The sequence below is a fragment of the Mirounga leonina genome, unplaced genomic scaffold (genome assembly GCF_011800145.1).
Source record: "Mirounga leonina isolate KUSES-001 unplaced genomic scaffold, KU_Mleo_1.0 Mir_101529, whole genome shotgun sequence".
Lineage (NCBI taxonomy): Eukaryota > Metazoa > Chordata > Mammalia > Carnivora > Phocidae > Mirounga > Mirounga leonina.
In genome coordinates, this window is record NW_023270143.1 from 986,683 (window position 1) to 1,007,674 (window position 20,992).

The window sequence follows — 20,992 nt, forward strand, 5'->3', positions numbered from 1 at the left end:
CTCACATTCGGCTATTATAAGTTATGCAGCAAAGAACATGTATGTACATATAAATTTTTTCTGGATTGCAGATTATGTTCCTAGGAAGATGTCCCCAAAGTGGAATCATTGGTTCAAACGGTATGAACACTAAAATAAAAAGCACTTAAACATATACAAAAACCACAATGTGTCATCGCTATATATCCACCAGAATGGTTAAAATGAAAGATTATAAGCATCAGGCACTGGTAAGGATATGGAATAACTGGAACTGCAGTGCATTGCTGGTGGGAGTGTATATTGGTATAATTTGGGAAACAGATCGGCAGTTTCTTATAAAGTTAAACATATATTTACCGTAAGGCACAGCAATCCTACTTCCAAGTATTTACCCAGGAGAAACGAGTACATATGTCCACAAAAAGATAGGAATGAGAATGCTAACAACAACTTTATTCATAATAGCCCCAAACTCAAATAACTCCAATGTATACCAAGAGAAGAACGGGTAAATTGTGGTCGATTCCTACAATGGAATACTATACAGTTATAAAAAGAACAAAGCGCAACATAGATAAACCTCAAACACCTTATACTGAGTGAAAGAAGAGAGACACAAAAGAGTACATATAAAGTTCAAGTAGAAGCAAAACTAATCTATGGCAAAAGAAGTAAAAATACTGGTCATCTCTGAGAGGTTAGGGCTGACTGAAAAGGAGCTTTTCCTTATCAAACCTTTTCCAATGTAATTTTAAAGTCCTATTAAATATAATTTTATGAACTTCCTAATATTTCATCAAATGGAATATAAACTATTAAAGTCATTTCTACTTTATCATTATAAAAATGCTTTGATAAGCATAATTTTACATAACTTTCTTGGATTATTTCATAGGGAATATTCTTAGAAGTGGAAATATTAGGTCAAAGGATATGGTCATTTTCATAGACACATTTTTTAAATTTAAATTTTAGTTAACATACCATGCAACATTGGTTTCTAGAGAATTCAGTGATTCGTCAGTTACATACAACACCCAGTGCTCATCAAAAGTGCCCTCTTTATTTTTTTAAAAAGCCTTTATTTATTTATTTGACAGAGGGAGACAGAGAGAGGGAACACAAGCAGGGGGAGTGGGAGGGAGGAGCAGGTTTCCCATGGAGCAGGGAGCCCGATGCAGGGCTCGATCCCAGGACCCTGGTATCATGACCTGAGCCAAAGGCAGACGCTTAACGATGGAGCCACCCAGGTGCCCCAAAAGTGCCCTCTTTAATACCCATACCCATCTAGCCCATCCCCCACATGCCTCACTCCATCAACCCCCAGTTTGTTCTCTACAGTTAAGAGTCCCTTATGGTTTAGGAGCACCTGGGTGGCTCAGTCAGTTGAGCATCTGACTCTGGGGCTTTGGCTAAGGTCATAATCTCGGGGTCATGAGATCAAGCCCCACACTGGGCTCCACACTCAATGGAGAGTCTGTTTGTCCCTCTCCTTCCCCATCTGCCCTCTCCCCACTCACTCACTCTCTAAAATAAATAAATTATATCTTTTTAAAATAGTCTCATGGCTTGTTTTCCTCTCTGTTTTCTTTTCCCCCTTCCCCAATGATCCTGTTTTTTTCTTAAATTCCACATGTGAGTGAGATCATATGGTAATTGTCTTTCTCTGACTGACATTTCACTTAGCATAATACAATCTAGTTCTATCCACTTTGTCACAAATGGCAAGATTTCATTCCTTTTGATGGCTGAGTAATATTCTAGTGTGTGTGTGTGTGTGTGTGTGTGTGTATACATACATACATACATACATACATACATCACGTCTTCTTTATCCATTCATCAGCCTAAAGACATTTGGGCTCTTTCTATAGTTTGGCTACTGTTGATAATGCTGCTATAAACAGCATGTACCCCTTTGAATCTGTACTTTTGTATTCTTTGGGTAAATACCTAGTAGTGCAATTGCTGGATGGCAGGGTAGTTCTATTTTTAAGTTTTTGAGGAACCTCCAAACTGTTCTCCAGAGTAGTAGCTGGACCAGTTTGCATTCCCACCAATAGTGCAAGAGGGTTCCCCCTTCTCCACATCCTCACCAACACCTGTTGTTTCTTGTGTTGTTAATCTTAGCCATTTTGACAGGTGTCAGGTGGTATCTCACTGTGGTTTTGATTTGTATTTCCCTGACGATGAGTGATGTTGAGCATCTTTCCTTGTGTCTGTTGGCCATCTGGATGCCTTCTTTGGAAAAGTGTCTATACATGTCTTCTTCCCATTTCTTAACTGGATTATTTTCTTTGGGGGGTGTTGAGTTTAATAAGTTCTCATTAGTATCTCATTGGATACTAACCCTTTATCAGATATGTCGTTGGCAAATATCTTCTCCTATTCCATAGGTTGCCTTTTAGTTTTGTTGGTTGTTTCCTTCACTGTGCAGAAGTTTTTATCTTGAATAAGTCCCAATAGTTCATTTTTGGTTTTGTTTCCCTTGCTTCTGGAGATGTGTCTAGGAAGAAGTTGCCTCTGCCGAGGTCAAAGAGGTTTCTGCCTGTGTTCTCTAGGATTTTGATGGATTCCTGTCTCACACTGAGGTCTTTCATCCATTTTGAATTTATTTTTGTGTATGGTGTAAGAAAGTGATCCAGTTTCATACTCGTGTATGTTGCTATCCAGTTTTCCCAACACCATTTGTTGAAGAGACTGTCTTTTTTCCACTGGATATTCTTTTCTGCTTTGTCAAAGATTAGCTGACCATAGAGTTGAGGGTCCATTTCTGGGTTTTCTATTCTGTTCCACTGATCTATGTGTCTGTTTTATAACTGTGTTTCTGTGGTGTTGGTTGTGATCTCTCCTCTTTCAATCATTATTTTATTTACTTGTGTCCTTTCTCTTTTCTTTTTGATAAGTCTGGTTAGGGGTTTATCAATTTTGTTAATTCTTCCAGAGAACTAGCTCTTAGTTTTGTTAATCCATTCTATGGGTTTTTTGTTTTGGTTTGGTTTGGTTTCTATATAGTTATTTCTGCTCTAGTCTTTATTATTTCCCTTTTTCTCCTGAATTCAGGCTTTATTTGCTGTTCTTTCTCCAGTTCTTTTAGGTGTAAGGTTAGGTTGTGTATTTGAGACTTTTCTTGCTTCTTGAGGTAGGACTGTATAGCAATGTACTTCCCTCTTAATACTGCCTCTGCTGCATCCCAAAGGTTTTGGACTGTCCTGTTTCCGTTTTAATTTGCTTCCATGTATTTTTAAATTTCTTCTTTAATTCCTAGTTAACCCATTCATTCTTCAGTAGGATGTTCTTTAACCTCCTTGTATTTGCGGTCTTTCCAAATTTTTTCTTGTGGTTGACTTCAAGTTTCATAATGTTGTGGTCTAAAAACATGCATGTTATGATCTCAGTCTTTTTGTACTTGTTGAGGGCTGATTTTTGACCCAGTATGTGAATCCTTCTGGAGAATGTTCCATGTGCACTTGAAAGGAATGTGTATTCTGCTGCTTTAGGATGAAATGTTCTGAATGTATCTGTTAAGTCCATCTGGTCCAGGGTGTCATTCAAAGCCATCGTTTCCTTGTTGATTTTTCTGCTTAGATAATCTGTCCATTGCTGTAAGTGGGGTGTTAAAGTCTCTTGCTATTACTGTATTATTGTCAATGGGCTTATGTTTATTATTAATTGATTTGTATATTTGGTGCTCCCATGTTGGGGGCATAAATATTTATAATTGGTAGATCTTCTTGATGAATAGACCCCTTAATTATGATATAATGCCCTTCTTCATCTCTTGTTAGTCTTTGTTTTAAAACCTAGTTTGTCTGATAGAATATAGCTACTCCGGCTTTCTTTTGATGTCCATTAGCATGATAGATGGTTCTCCATCCCCTTGCTTTCAATCTGCAGGTGTCTTTAAGTCTAAAATTCATAGACTTCTGACACATGACAGTAAATCTCTTTCCAAAACCCATGTCTCAAGTTATATTCTCATCATCAATGCATGAGAGTGCCCAATTTACCATACAGCCCCAATGATGAGTACTTTATACAAAAAAATCATCTAACTACAAGAAACATTTCTTATAGAAATATATAAAAAATTATTAAAATATGTAATCCAAAAAAGTAAAATTTTAAACATTTATAATCTTTTCTCTCACAACCTGTAATTGTTAACGGTCTGGGATCTATATAGCATTCCAGATGTCTTTATTTGTATACATTCAGGCACACAAACAGAGAAATCAAGATCACAAGGTCCTCCAGCCTCACTTAGAAATAAAATCTATTGAGTATATAATTGACTGAACAAGTATTCCAAATCTCAAGAATATATGCAAATTACTGACTTATTGGTTAAATAATATTCCACTGTATCAAGGTTCCATTAGTTATATATTCACTATTATTTCCGTATTATACTTAATTACACACCTAACAATCTCCTAAAAGATATAAGGCATACACAGTCTTCCTTAATATCTATAGCTCTGTACTTATTCCCCTCCACAGAAGGGACCAGTGTTATCAATTTGATCTATGTCCTGTCATATACACATTATGTAGGTATACCAATATGGTTTTGCTTTTGTCATATATATGGAATCATATTATTATACTGTTTTTCAACTTGCTTTCTGCACTTAACTTGTAAACTATTTAACATCAGTGAGTAAAGATCTATGACCTAATCCCCTGAAATACTGAGTTATGTGTACTTCCCTCAATGTACCACTGTTCTGTGCCCTGACAAACATTTACTCTTCCTTGAAGGGTATGACTTCTATGAAACCTTCCCTTCTGTGACACATTTATTGTGGTTTTTCTTTGTTGTGCTTATTTGCTTCTGCCTCCCATTTAACCTAAAGTTCTCCAAGAACAGAGAAGGGTTTATTCACATTTATATTTTAGTGTCTAGCATGGGACCTTGTCTGTGGAAGTATATTCAGTATTTAATATATGATCATATTTAATAATGTCCTACCCTTTTCTTTTATAGATCCCCAGAGGCCATAGGTAGCAGAGTAGAACACTGTCCTTTGATGTTATTACCTAGCAGTTTTTGTATGTTTGTTTAGAAGAGCTCTCATAATTCTACAACTGCTAAAAATGATGTTTATGAAAATTATACAACAACAATGAAAACTGGTTTAAGACGTAATGTTAAGTGAAAAAAGCAGGTTAAAAATTTTTACACTGAGATCACTACCACATCAAAACATACATACAAAGGTGCCTAGGAAACACTATAAAACATTTAGGGTGGATTTCATAGCAAAGACCCTATTTTTAAAATTTTTTGTTCTTATTGTTTAGTGAAAAGGGGGATCTTTGTTATTAAGAATAGTCATTATCCAGAGTCCAAAGATCATAAAGCTATAAAGGCAAGCAAAAGCTGTAACATTAAAAATATTCACCACTCAGATGAACACTTTTAAAATTTTTCCTCTGTCAACATATGATGGAATATTATTTGGTTTTAAAAAGGAAAGAAATTCTGGCACGTGCTACAACAAGGATGAACCTTGAGGGCATTATGCTAAGTTAAATAAGTCAGTCACAGAAAGACAAATACTGTATAATTCCATTTAGATGAGGCACCTAAAGTGGTCAAAATCATAGGGAAAGAGGGGTGCCTGGGTGGCTCAGTCCGTTAAGCATCTGCCTTCAGCTCAGGTCATGATCTCAGGGTCCTGGGATTGAGCCCCACATTGGGCTCCCTGCTCAGCAGGGAGCCTGCTTCTCCCTCTCCCTCTGCTGTTCCCTCTGCTTGTGTTCTCTCTCTCTGTCAAATAAATAAATAAAAATCTTTTAAAAAGTCATAGGGAAAGAAAAGAGAATTGTGTTTGCCAAGGGCTGGAGGGAGGGGAAAATGGGAAGTTATCATATAATGGGTATAGAGTTTCAGTTTTACAAGATGAAGAGTTATGGAGATAGATGATGGTTATGGGTACACAACATTATGAATGTATTTAATACCACTGAACTATACATTTAAAATGATTAAGATGGTAAATTTTATGTTATATATATTTTACCACAATAAAAAAGGGAAGGAAAGTTTATTCTCTATCCAAACAGTATCTCCGACTTAACACTAGCATCTTTCCCTACCCACTATGTCAATTTCTTCCTTTGTGAGTGTTTTCCTAATTGTCTGATGCAAACAGCTGAACGTACAATGGAAATTAACAAAGTGAATGAGCAAAATCTATCATAAAGGTTAGGATTTCCTTAAGTCAAGGGAAATAATGGAGGACTGTGTACATCATGCTAGAAGTCATGGAAAATGAAGTGTCTGGAAGAAAGAATTATGAAAGATGATGTTAGGAAAGGCACTTGGAAAAACAATGATTTGAATATCGAAAAGAAACTAAGCCCTTTGAGAAAATAAAGCCCCAAGTACATTTTTTATGAAAAACAACCCTTTTTATAATTACGCTAGAAAGTTAGATGTAAAGTAATAGATGCTAGACTGTGCTATCACATAACTGGTTAGGAAAACTTATGCTCCCAAAATGAAGTATTGATGGAGTAAACACACTACCTTATTCCCACTGGAAGGTAGTTATAAAACTGAGGAGCAGCTATTTGAAGACTCTGAAAAGTAAACAGTAGCAGGAGGACTGGGGAAGAAGACCAGAATTCAAAGTACCACAGAATCAAGGGTGAGTTTAGCATTTCTTTTTCTTCCAGTATCCCTTGGTGTGGACAGAATACAGTCTAACATCTGGAAGCATACATTGATGTGGACAGAGAGCGCCACGGGAAACCTTAGTTTAGTTCTGGCTTGAAGAATGGGAAAGGGGTTCTTGAAAACTCTAGAAAGTATATGGAAACACTCCAATTTTTTTTCTTTTCCTTTTTTCTGTTATCATGTGTGCCAGACTGAAGCAAACCTATGGTGGCAGCAGTGGCAACAGGGGAATAACAGTAAACTTCTTTTCCAATCACAGAAGCAATGGTCTCAGTAGGGTAGGGTAAGCCTTTGATGCTTTTCCTCTCTTTCTATCCTTCTGCTGCTTGGACCCAGACACTGAGAAAGGGTGGCCCAATTAACCAGGAAGTACTGAAGAGATGGCAGAGAGGGAGCAGAAGAATGTGTGGATCTGACACTAAATAGCAGACCACAGACTCTGAGAACTGAAGAGATATACAACCAAACAAGTCCCAGATTGGATACTGACTGGGTGGCATATACATGGGATCGAGCCAAATAAGTTTGCAAAGACTTTGAAAATTGCACTGACAATGAAACCACAGCCCACAGAAGGATGGTAAGAACTTGTGGTCTGAACCTAAATGGGTCAATTGCCTCCTAAAACAAAACTGTCAACATTCCCTATTATACTGAAACAAGATCAAGAATCTCAATGCTGAGATGACAAACACACTGGAATTATCTGACAAAGATGTTAAAGCAGCTTTATAAAAGTGCTTGGAAGTAAGGGGAACACTTAAGAAACAAAGAGAAAGATGGAAAGTCTCTGCAAAAGAAGATAGTATGTAAAGAAGAACCAAATGGAAATTTTAGAACTAAACAATACCATAACCAAAGTTTTAAAAAACCTCATTGGATGGGCTCTATAACAGAATACAGATGATCAAGGAAAGAGTCAATGAAATTGATGATAAATCAAAAGAAATTATCGAGTGTGAAAATCATTGACAAAAACCATAATTTTATTGGAAAATACAGAGCCTCAAGGATCTACAGGATAATACCAAAAGGTCTAACACTGGTGTCATCCTACTCATGGAAGGAAAGGAAAAGATGGAACAGAAAAACTATTTGAAAAAACTATCTTGAAAACTTCTCAAATTTAGTGAAAGACATACTTAGATATTCAAGAAGCTTAGAAAACTCTAAAGAGCATAAATTCAAAGTAATCTCTGCAAGAAATCACTGGCAAATTCTACCAAACAATTAAAGAGGAAAAACCAATTCTACACAATCTCTTCCAAATAAAAACAGAACACTTGCCAACTCATTTTGAGTCCAGCATTACCCTAATACCAAACCAAAGACAGCACAAAAAAAACTACAGACCAATATTTCCCAAGAAAATAAATGAAAAAATGTCCAATGAAATACTAGTAATTCAAATCCAATAATATAAAAAAGGAAGAATATACCTTGACCACATCCTGGGAATGCAAAGATGGTTCAATATTCAAAAATCAATGGACTAAGAAGAAAAAGCACATGATCCTATCAGCAGATGCAAAAAAATACATTTGACAAAATACACCATCCTTTAATGATAAGAACTCTTTGTAAACTAGGAACATAACTTCCTCAACCTGATAATGTACATCTACAAAACTGATAGCTAATGTAATTCTTAATGCTGACTGAATGCTCTTCCCAAAGATTGGGAACAAGATCCTCTCTCATCACTCCTATTCACCATTGTTTGAAAATCCTAGATGGTGCAGTAAGGAAAAAAAAAAAGCATACGAACTAGAAAAGAAATAAAACTGTCCTTATTCACAGACAGTATGATCATCTACACAGAAAATACCAAGAAATCTACCAAAAAACTCCTTGTGAGTTTAGAAAGGTTGTAGGATACAAGGTCAACATACAAAAATCAATCATATTTTTATACAGTAGCAGTGAACAATTAGAAATTGAAATGAACAAAACAATATCCTTTAAAAAGGGGCCTCAAATATAAAATACTTAAATAAATGTTAAAAAATGTATGGGACTTGTCCTAGCCTCAGCAATCAGACAACACAAAGAAATAAAAGACATCCGATTTGGCAAAGAAGTTAAACTCTCACTCTTTGCAGATGACATGATCCTCTATGTGGAAAACCTAAAAGACTCCACCCCAAAATTGCTAGAACTCATACTGGAATTTAGCAAATATTTATATATTTAACAGATATATATATATGTTTAAATATATTATATATATATAAATATATATATTTAACAAATAAACATCATTAAAATGTCTATGCTACTTAGAGCAATCTACACATTCAGTGCAATCCCTATCAAAATACCAACAACTTTTTACACAAAACTGGAATAATCCTAAAATTTGTATGGGATTAGAAAATACCCCAAATAGCCAAAGGAATGCTGAAAAAGAAAACCAAAGCTGGTAGCATCACAATTCCGGACTTCAAGCTCTATTACAAAGCTGTAGTCATCAAGACAGTATGGTACTGACATAAAAACAGACCCCTAGATCAATGGAACAGAATAGAGAACCCAGAAATGGACCCTCAACTCTATGGTCAACTCATCTTTGACAAAGCAGGAAAGAATATCAATGGGAAAAAGACAGTCTCTTCCACAAATGGTGTTGGGGAAACTGGACAGCAACATAAAGAAGAATGAAACCGGACCACTTGCTTATACCATACACAAAAATAAATTCAAAATGGATGAAAGATCTCAATGTGAAAGGAATCCATCAAAATCCTATAGGAGAACACAGGCAGCAACCTCTTCGACCTTAGCTGCAGCAACTTCTTGCTGGGCACATCTCCAAAGACAAGGGAAACAAAGGCAAAAATGAACTATTGGGACTTCATCAAGATAAAAAGCTTTTGCACAGCAAGGAAACAGTAAACAAAACCAAAAGACAACCGACAGAATGGGAGAAGATATTTGCAAATGACATATCAGATAAAGGGCCAGTATCCAAAACCTATAAAGAACTTATCAAACTCAACACCCAAAGAACAAATAATCCAATCAATAAATGGGCAGAAGACATGAACAGACATTTTTCCAAAGAAGACATCCAGATGGCCAACAGACACATGAAAAAGTGCTCAACAGGGATATCCAAATCAAAACCTCAATGAGATACTACCTCACACCAGTCAGAATGGCTAAAATTAACAAATCAGGAAATGACATATGTTGGGGAGGATGCAGAGAAAGGGGAACTCTCCTACACTGTTGGTGGGAATGCAAGCTGGTGCAGCCACTCTGGAAAACAGTATGGAGGTTCCTCAAAAAGTTGAAAATAGAGCTCCCCTATGGCCCAGCAATTTCACTACTGGGTATTTACCCCAAAGATACAAATATAGTGATCCGAAGGGGCACGTGCACCCCAATGTTTATAGCAGCAATGTCCACAATAGCCAAACTATGGAAAGAGCCCAGATGTTCATCAACAGATGAATGGATAAAGAAGATGTGGTGTGTATATACATATATACACACACACACACATACACATACAATGGAATATTATGCAGCCATCAAAAAATTTAAATCTTGCCATTTGCAATGACGTGGATGGAACTAGAGGGTATTATGCTAAGTGAAATAAGTCAATCAGAGAAAGACAATTATCATATGATCTTACTGATTCGTGGAATTGAAGAAAGAAGGCAGAGGATCATGAGTTAAAAATGAAACAAGACGAAACCAGAGAGGGAGACAAACCATAAGAGACTTTTAATCTTGGGAAACAAACTGTGGGTTGCTGGAGGGGAAGGGGGTGGGGGATGGGGTAATGGGGTAATGGACATTGGGAGGGTATGTGTTGTAATGACCACTGGGTATTATATAAGACTGATGAATCACAGACCTGTACCCCTGAAACAAGTAATACATTATATGTTAATTAATTGAATTCAAATTTAAAAAATAATAAAAAAGAAAAAATGTATGGGGTTGTATGCTGAAAACTATATAATGCTGACGAAAAAAATCAAAGATGAACTAAGTAAATGGAGAGATATATTGTATTACTGGATTTGAAAACTCAAATTCATCTATACGGTTGACCCTTGAACAACACGTGTTAGGTTTGAGCTGTGTGGGTCCACTTATATGTGAATTTTTTTCATAAATACAATACAGTACTTTAAATGTATTTTCTCTTCCTTGTAATTTTCTTAATAACATTTTCTTTTCTTTAGCTTACTTGATTATAAGAATACAGTATACAATACATGTAACATATAAAATATGCGTTAATCGACAATTTATGTTATCAGTAATGCATTCAGTCAATAATAGGCTATTAGTAGCTACGTTTTTTGGGGAATTAAAAATTATATGTGGATTTTTTACTGCATGGGGGGGGTTGGTTTCCCTAACCCCTATGTTGTTAAAGGGTCAACTGTATATTTAATATAAGGAATTCCCATTAAAATCCCAGCAGGATTATTTTTTGTAGATATAGAAAAGATTATTCTAAAATGTATATATACGGAGAGACAAAGGAACTAGAACAGACAAAATAATTTTGAAAAAGAAAAAGAAAATTGTAGGGATCACTACCTTATTTTGACTTACCATAAAGTATTCAGAGTCCTATTTGCACATAGATAGACATATGGGTCAACTGAACAGAATAGTGTCCAGAAATAGACCCACACAAACAGCAATTCAATGGAGAGAAGACAGTCTTTTCAACAAACTGTTGAAAAATTGGACATCAATATGCAAAATATAAACCAAAATACCTGACACATTTTATACAAAATGAACTCAAAATGGATGATTTGTTCTAAATGTAAAATATAAAAGTATATAATTTTTACAAGAAAACAGGACAATATTAGCATGCCTGCAGTTAGGCAAAGGATTTTTATACGTGACACCAAAAGCATGATCCATAAGAGATGAAAATTTAAAACTTTTCCTTTGCAAAAGACACTGTTAAAAGAATGTAAAGATAAACTATAGGCTGGGAGAAAATATTTGCACAAACCAGATATCTGACAAAGGACTTTAAGCAAGAATATACAAAGAACTCTCAAAAATCAACAGTGAGTAAATAAACAACTCAAGTAAAAATGGACAAAAGACTGTTCACGAATAGACTATTCACCAAAGAGGGTATATGAATGGCAAATACGCACAAGAAAAAAATGTTCATCATTACTCATTTGAGAAATGCAAATTAAAATTATGAAGAGCTACCACTATACCCCTTTTAGAATGGCTATAAAAAAATACTGACAATAACAAGTGCTAGCGAGGAATGGAACAGCCACACTGGAAAATGGTTTGGCAGGGTCTTACAAAGTTAAAGTTAAACATATACTTACCATATGACCCAGAAATCCCACTCCTAGGTATTTACACCAAGGAAATGAAAACTTATGTTCATAAGAAAAAGCCCCGTACACAAATGTTTATAGCAACTCTATTCAAACCACCAAAAACTGGAAACAGGTCAAATATCTTCCAGGGGTGAAAGAATAAACATACTGTGGTATATCCACACAATGTATACTACTTGGCAACAAAAAGGAATGAATTATTGATAGATGCAATATGAAACAACTTAGAAGATTCCCAAAGGCATTATGTTGAATGAAAAATGCTATTCTTAAAAGATTACATACTGTATGATTCCATTCATATGTTATTCTCTAAACGATATAACTGTAGTGACAGAGAACAGACTGGTAGTTGCCAGAGACAATGATGTTTGCATGTGATTACAAAGGGATAACGTGAGAGATTTCTGGGGTGGTTCAGCTGTTCTGATCCTGATTGTGATGGTGGTTACATAGTCTGTACATGTGCTAAAAATTCACAGAACTATATACACACATATACAAAAGTCAGTTTTACTTTATGTTAATTTTAAAAATAAACTGAAAAACCCATAGTGCAAGTATAAATTAAATTATTAGAAATAAAACTAACTTATTTTCCTAACTTTTAATTTTATTTCATAAGACAAATTCCCAGCAGAGCCCATTTTTCACTATTAACAATGATGTATTGATTTTTGTTTTATGTGGACCAACTTTAAGTAGTCTTTTCATTACCCATTAACTCCACTAAGCAAGACCTTCTTTATATTAAAATATACGTTGAAGTAAATAAAAGAGTAGAAGGACATATTCTAGAGTGATAACTACAGCAAGCTGTTTGTGAGTAATGACATTTTAAGTGACTTTGTTTTCTAAATTTTCCAGAATGAGCTTATATAACATTGATAATCAGTGGGAAAAAGCTGAAGAACCCTTTCAGTCCAGGCCTAGTAATGTTTTCAAAGGAAACTGTGGAGCTCTGGTCTGTAAGCACGGAGAGAACAAGCAGATACGAGGAGAGAAGGTAGGTAGCACAGACAAAAAAAATCAGGTCTGCTGGTGGTACTAGTGAAGGTAAGAAAACTGGCGACTCTTGAGAAGGAGAAGGCTAGCTCACCTGAGACTGTTTGAAAACATCCTTTCCAACGACATCCAGGTTTGAGGGGTCTTTGATGGAACTAACATACTCCGAAACAGCCTTGATCACCACATCACAGGGAGGAAGGACCAGCTGATGAGCTCGGACCTAGGAGATTTAAGATAAGCAAGGTACACTGACATCGGTGGTGATGGATCACTAAGAGAAAAAGTGAGGTAGGTGTAAGAGAATTCAAATTCAGTAAATGCACTGAGAGATAGGTAAAATCTTTTCTTTGAAAATATTGTCCCCTGTAATTCTCAGTTAGAACACTTGGAAAAGATCAAACAGTATAAAGAAAGATAACATCATATCATTTATAAATCCTACTACAGAGAGAGCCACTAGTTGATGACATTGTCATAATTCATCAGTTTTCTTTCATAAGACCATTTGGCTGCTTCCAATTTTTTGCTATTAAAGGTAAGGTTTTAATTTGTGGACCATGTTTGGATCCTAATTTGAACTAACCACAAAAAAGCCTTTTGGGGACAATCAGGAAGATCCTAAAATGGACTAGATATTAAAATGATGCCAAGAAATTATCATTAATTTTGTTAAAAGTAACAATGCATGAAAATGCCTATATGTTTTAGAGATGCATATCGAAGAATGTGGGAGTAAAATGACTTGAGGTCCAGAATTTATTTTAAAACACATTAGCAACAGAAACAACAATAACAAAACCCAGCAAGTGTGGCTACATCTTGATAACTGTTGGAGCTAGAAGATGTTACAATAGTGACTGCCTATGCTATTATTTTCTCTACTTTCATGATGCTTGAAAATTTTTTAAATACAGGTATTTTTTTCATGCCATGATAAAATGTAGGTATGATTTGTTGTTCACTTTCCAATTATTTAATTACAAGGTTCCTAAAATTGTAATTACTCAGTCAAAGGGTATAAACTTCTTAAAGACTTTTTGTATAAAATTGTTTGGGCAAAAGGCTGTACCATTCATTCCTTTAACAAGTATTTACCGCCTTCTGTGTACTAACTAGGTACTCTCACAGGCATTAAGAATACAGCAGTGAACAAGATAGAGAAAGATCGCTGCTCCCATGGAAGCTTAAATTGTGGGGTAGGTGTGTCAGGATAGGATGAGGGGAGTCAAATAAAATAAACAAGTAAAATGCATACTGTGCCAGATGTAGATAAGTGCTATGGAGAAAATCTAAGCAGAGGATGGCCTTGGGAATTCAAGTGTGTGCATGCATCTGCACAAGCAAGTAATATTAAATAAGATGGTCAGGAAAGGCCTCACTGAGAAAATGACATTTGAGAAAACCTCTAAGAGGGAGGTACAAAGCTATGTGGGAGGAAAAAGCATCCCAAGTAGAGGAAATAATAAGTACAAAGGTTCTACAAACAAAAGAAAAGATGACATCATAACTATAACAGATGTCAGTCAGTACAGGACTTTGTAGGCCATGGTCAAGATTGAGTGAGTGACATGAAGAGCCACTGGCGGGTTTTGAATAGAGAAGCAACATGATCTGAATCAGTTTTTAAAAGATCCACTCTCACTGTTGTACTGAGAATAGGTTTTGGGGAGGGGAGGAGAGTGCAAACAGAAGACCAACAGTTAATAAGCTGTTATAATAATCCAAGCAAGAAATAATGGTGGCTTGACCAGGGTAGTAGCAATGAAAATGGTGAGAAGTGGACATATACTGGAGGGAGAACTGATGGTATTTGCTGGCAGAGGAAATGTAGGGTGTGAGAAAGAGAGAGAGAAGTCAAGGATGACTCTATGGTTTTTAGCCTGAACAACTAGAAGGATGGGATTGCCTTTAATAAAAATGGGGAAGGCTCTGGGAGGAACAGATTTAGGGGAAAGATCACGAGTTTCCATTTAGATACACTTCCTTAAGATGTTTAGTAGGCTGTTAGATATTACAATCCGGAGTTCAAGAGGGATGTCAAAACTAGAGACACAGATTTAGGAGTCATCAATGGACTGGTGATACTTAAAGTCATGAGACTGGATGATATCAATCACTAAGGCAGAATGTGTAGGGAGAACTGACAGAAGGGACCAAGGACAGAATTCGGAAACACTCCAAAGATAAGAAGTAGAAAAGAAGACAAAGAAGCAACAAAGGAAACAGTAGCTGCAGCCAATGAAGGTAGGAAGGAAACTAGAAGAGAGTGGTGTCCTTAAAGCCAAGTGAAGAACATGTTCTAAGAAAGAGGGAGTGAGCCACTGGGTCAAATGCTGCTGTTGGTCAAGTAAGATGAAAACTGAGAACTGGCCATTAGATTTATTAACATCAAGAATTATGAACATCTGGACCTCGTCAAAAACAATTTCAAAACAGACTGCAGAGAGAATAGGGAAAAGGGATAATAAACAGCTCAAGTGCAGAAGACTCTATAGAGGGCTTTGCTATAAGGGAAGGAAGAAATGTGGGCTATAAGAGAAGAGGAAATATGGAACAATAGCTTGGGTGGAGGGAGTAAGGTCAAGAGCAGGATTTGCTTTATTTTTTAATATGGATGCATGCTTATAAATCTGATGGGAAAAATCCAATGAAGAGAGAAAATTGATGATGCAGGAGAAAGAAGTAAGAACTGCAAAAGTGATGCCTTTCAGTTAGCAAGAGGGGATGTGATCTGGCATGTAAGTAGAAGGGTTGGCCTTAGATAGGAACATGGACAGGTACTCCACAGTTAACACAAGGCAGGCAGAAAATGTGGGCACATAGATGCACATAGGTGAGAAGATGAAAGGCTAGGAGCCAGTAAAGTTCTGTTTCAAATGCTTCCATTTACTAAGTGAAATAGGAAGCCAGCTCATGAGCTGACAGTGAGCAAGGAGGAGGGAGCACTAGAGGCTTGAGGAGAGAAGAAAAAGTATGAACTAGCAGAGTGGAAGAATTAGAGAAAAGTTATATATTCACCAACTTACACTACCACCAGAAACGTATGAGAGTATCAGTCTCAACATAGACTCGACAGGAGTAGGCAGACTAATTTTTCAGTATTTGCCGAACTGTTAGGTTAATAAAAATCATTTAATTTACATGTGTGGGGGGACCTGGGTGGCTCAGTCGTTAAGCGTCCGCCTTCGGCTCGGGTCGGGATCAAGCCCCGCATCAGGCTCCCTGCTCGGCAGGAAGCCTGCTTCTCCCTCTCCCACTCCCCTGCTTGTGTTCCCTCTCTTGCTGTGTCTCTCTGTCAAATAAATGAATAAAATCTTAAAAAAAAAGATCTTTTAAAAAAAATTTTGCATGTGTGATCACTAGGGAGATTTAACATCTATCTAGTCATACTATTGGCCACTGTATTTCTTCTTTTGTGAGCTGCTTCAGTCTTTTGCTCATTATTTCATTTACTGGAGTATTAGTATCTCACTTCATAGGTTTGTATGAATCCTTAAGATGTTAAGGGTATTGTCTTTATAACAAATGGTGCTGGTAAAATTGGACAGCTACATGAAAAAGAATGAAACTGGTCCACTTTCTTACACCATACACAAAAATAAACTCAAGATGGATTGAAGACTTAAATGTGAAACCTGAAACCATAAAAGTCCTTGAAGAGGGCACAGGCAGTAATCTCTTTGACAATGGCTATAACAACATTTTTCTAGATATGACTCCTGAAGCAAAGGAAACAAAGGGAAAAATAAACTGTAGGGACTACAAAATAAAAAGCTTCTGTGCAGCAAAGGAAACAATCAACAGAATAAAAAGGCAACCTACTGAATGGAAGAAGGTATCTGCAAATGACATACAATAAAGGGTTAGTATCCAAAATATACAAAGAACTGATATAACTCAACACCCAAAAAACAAATAATCCAATTAAAAAATGGGCAGAAGATATGAACAGACATTTCTCCAAAGAAGACATACAGATGGTCAACAGACACATGAAAAGATGCTCAACATCACTCATCATCAGGGAAATGCAAATCAAAACCACAGTGAGACACCACCTCACACCTGTCAGAATGGCTAAAATCAGAAACACAAAAAACAAGTGCTGGCGAGGATGTGGAGAAAAAGTAACCCTCATGCACTGTTGGTGGGAATACAAAGTGGTGTAGGCACTGTGGAAAACAGCCTGGAGTTTCCTCAAAGAGTTAAAAATAGAACTGCCTTACAATCCAGTAATGGCACTACTGGGTATTTACACAAAGAATACAAAAGCACTAATTCAAAGGGATACACGCACCCCTATGTTTATGGCAGCATTATTTTCAATAGCCCAGACATGGAAGCAGCCCAAGTGTCCATTGATAGATGAATGGATAAAGAAGAAGTAGTACATATATACAATGGAATATTATTCACCAATAAAAAAGAATGAAATCTTGCCATTTGCAATGACATGGATGGATCTAGAGAATATAATGCTAAGTGAAATAATTCAGTCAGAGAAAGACAAATACCATATGATTTCACTCATGTGTGGAATTTAAGAAAAAAATGAACAAAGCAGAAAAAAAGAGAGAGACAAATCAAGAAACAGACTCTTAACTGTAGAGAACTGATGGTTACCAGAGACGGGGATGGGTGTGGGGATGGGTTAAATAGGTGATGGTGATTAAGGAGTGCCCTTGTCTTGATGAGTGCTTGATGCATGGAATTGTTGAATCACTATACTGTATACCTCAAAGTAATATAATACTATATGTTAACTATACTGGAATTAAAATAAAAACTTAATTAAAAGAGATATTAAGGGTATTGATCATAATTATAATTTTTGTATTTGAAATATTTCAAGCCTAATGAAAGGTAATTATTCTATCAAAACTCCAATGTAAAAAACCTGATATCCCCTAGGCATGGATGTATAGGAGGAAATGGGGCACTTTACCTTAAGTGATGCAAGGGGATGTTCTGGTCCCAAGAGGCTCCAGTGAAAAGCAGCCAGGTCCTCATCTGGGAGAATGTGGTTACCTATAAAGTACATTTGTCATTTATTGACTGTGCAAATGTTTTCATAGAACCTCCAGGCCATGAAAGGGCTTTTGGGGAAGAAAATAATCAAATAATTCACATAGGTGTAGATTCTCAATGTAATATCTATAGTATCTATGTGTTGATTACCTACTATGTATCACATATATTATATGTTTTATTATTGTAATAACCATCCCTAGTAGTATTATTATCCCAATTTTACAGATAGGGAAACTGAGGCTCAAACAAATTTGGTGACTTAGCCAAAGCAGCTTGGTTAATAAGTGCCCCCACCAGGATAAGAAGCAGGCTCCAAAGCCCATCCTATTATCTATCACCTAGTCATTCTGCCTTTTATAATAGCAGCCACAATTACTGACTGCCTAGTAAGTGCTGGGCATTTTATATATCTCATTTCATTTAGTTTTGTCAGTAACACAATTGAGATATACTATTCCATTTCACAGATGAAACCAGGGAGGTGTAACTTCAGTAATTTGTCATAGGCCTAATTCTAAAACTTGTGCTGACTCCATTAGATGAGCCAAACTCAAATCCTTTGGGATTATAAGCAGAGGTTACACCTGAGACAACATATTAACCTTCATGCTGTCAGTACTTGGAAAGCCAACTGAAAACATAATAAACTCTCAGGGTGCTTGGGTGGCTCAGTCAGTTAAGCATCCAACTCTTGGTTTCAGCTCAGGTCATGATCTCAGGGTCCTGGGATCGAGCCCCGAGTGACTCCGCGTTTAGCAGAAGTCTGCTTTAAGATTCTCTCTCAATCTCCCGCTGCCCCTCCCCCCACTCGCGTTTTCTCTCTCTCTCAAATAAATAAATCTTTAAAAAACCATAACCAGCTCTCTGCAATTTACTTTTAAATTCATCTTTAAAAGATAAATTGATGAATGGCTAGAATGGACAGATATATGATAAAGCAAGTATAGGAAAATGTTAATGGCAGAATACAGGTGGTAGATATATGATATATAGGATTTTCACTACCAAATCCTTTCAATTTTGCTGTGTGTATGGATATTTTCATAATAAAATGTTCACACAACAGAAAAAAAAAAACACATATAACAATTTGTGTTCTTCATCTAAACTGAGACAGTAGGAAAGAAATGCTAATGCTCTGAATGGGGAACCAAAGCTATCTAGGGCTAGTAAAACATTTGGCCTAAGACAGTACTCTGCATAAATAGTTATGGAATGTAACAAAAAAAGTTTTACAAAAATCGAAATAATTTTCAAGGATGTCCTGTATTAAATTCCTAAGACAAACATGCTGAGTTTCTAGTAAGAAGTCCAAGAGCCTCCTGGGTTTTCTCCAGCATAGTGTTTAGCATGTGGACTTTAAAAAGATAAATTCAATTATGATAGGCTAAATTGCTCCGGTCTTCGTGTCTTAACATTGGAAGAGGAAATTTTACCAATCACTGGAGTCTGTTCTTTGGATACCTACCTAGCAGCGCAGCAAATATGGGAAAATTCATCCGCTTCAAGCCCAGCTGCTTGGCCACCTCCTGCATCAGGAACTGATTGGTAGTGAGATTCTTCCCATTCCAGCTCAGCTTCAGAGCATGGGAACTGTAGTAAGAAGGAATATTGTAGAGAGCATACTCGGAATCATGGGCAAGAAGGCCATGGAAGCCATTTTCCCTGAAAAAAGCCACCACTTCCAAATGGTGGTCTTCAAGGCTCTGAAAGACCTAGGAGGGAAGAAGAGAGGAACATGTCATGCAACAGAAACTGGCTATATTTGGTTAGAAATCCAGAAGGTTAGTAACTAAATTTTATAGTTGAAATTTAAGATCACACATGGCTGAACACAATACTCTACAAAAAAAAAAAAAAAGTCTCTCCCAGCTTCAAACTTGATTATTCCTACTATAAAGACAGTATTATCTATGTATTCATTAAAATGCCCAGTCCTTTCATGAAACTGTGGTATGAGGCATTTCAAGAGAATACCGAAATTAACATGGTATATATTACTTAAGTTTCCACTTCACACAATAACAGAAGATATCTTTGTTAGAAAGATAATAAAGCTATTATTTATTGCTCAGCACCTTCTATATGCCACATATACTTTACATACATTATCTCATTGTCAGAACAACCATGAGCAAGGTAGATATGGATGAAAAAACTTATATGTAGAAATAGACCCAGAAAGGTTAAATAACAGAATCTAAGTTCATCTAACTCCTTTTTTTTTTTTTTTTAATCTAACACCTTTTAAAAAATCCTTGCTCGTGGGTGTCTGGGTGGCTCAGTTGGTTAAGCCTCTGGCTCTTGGTTTCGGCTCAGGTCATGATCTCATGGGTTGTGAGATCAAGCCCCAGGTTGGGCTCTGTGCTCAGTGGGGAGGCTGCTTAAAGAGTCTCTCCCTCCCCCAACTCACGTGCACCCACCACTGTCTCTATAAAATAAATAAACAAATCTTTAAAAAAAAAATCCTTGCTTGCTTTCTTAGGAACATCTTAGACCACAGAGCACCCATATAGGGCACTTCCAGCAGGTAGAGGTCAGAAACTTCACCCCACTTTAGAAACGGGTAAACTAAGACTATGAGAGGTTGGCTGCCCCTAAAGCTGCATTATGAATGAGTGTACCCAGGATTCAAACCCAGGCTGTTCTGACTCCAGAATGCACTAATTTCCACTGTACCAGGCTTCTTCCTGGAGAGCACTGTTTTTCATGTAATAGAGACAGACGCTTAAGTGCCCTTCCTATGCATGTCTCTATCCCTGCACTTAGAGCATACTGAAATAATCTGCATACTGGTTATACCACGCTAACTTCCTTGACTGCAGAGACGTAATTTATCTATTCCTGGCTCCAACATAAAACCTGGGGTATAATAATATGAATAATAATGGTTAACAGATACTGAATACATACTCTGTGCTAAGCAGCG

At 36.6% G+C, this 20,992-nt stretch overlaps 1 protein-coding gene across 3 annotated transcripts in view; it reads right to left on the bottom strand.

The window, feature by feature from the left end:
* Positions 1-20,992, bottom strand: part of FAM120C (family with sequence similarity 120C) — a 106,672-nt gene that overhangs the window by 64,889 nt on the left and 20,791 nt on the right. For all 3 annotated transcript variants that reach the window (XM_034988716.1, XM_034988632.1, XM_034988800.1), the window contains exons 2-4: positions 19,532-19,778; positions 17,978-18,060; positions 13,124-13,252 (exon numbers count right to left, since the gene is read on the bottom strand). In XM_034988716.1, the coding sequence (XP_034844607.1) occupies positions 13,124-13,252; positions 17,978-18,060; positions 19,532-19,778 (459 nt within the window). The remainder of the gene's footprint in view (positions 1-13,123; positions 13,253-17,977; positions 18,061-19,531; positions 19,779-20,992) is intronic.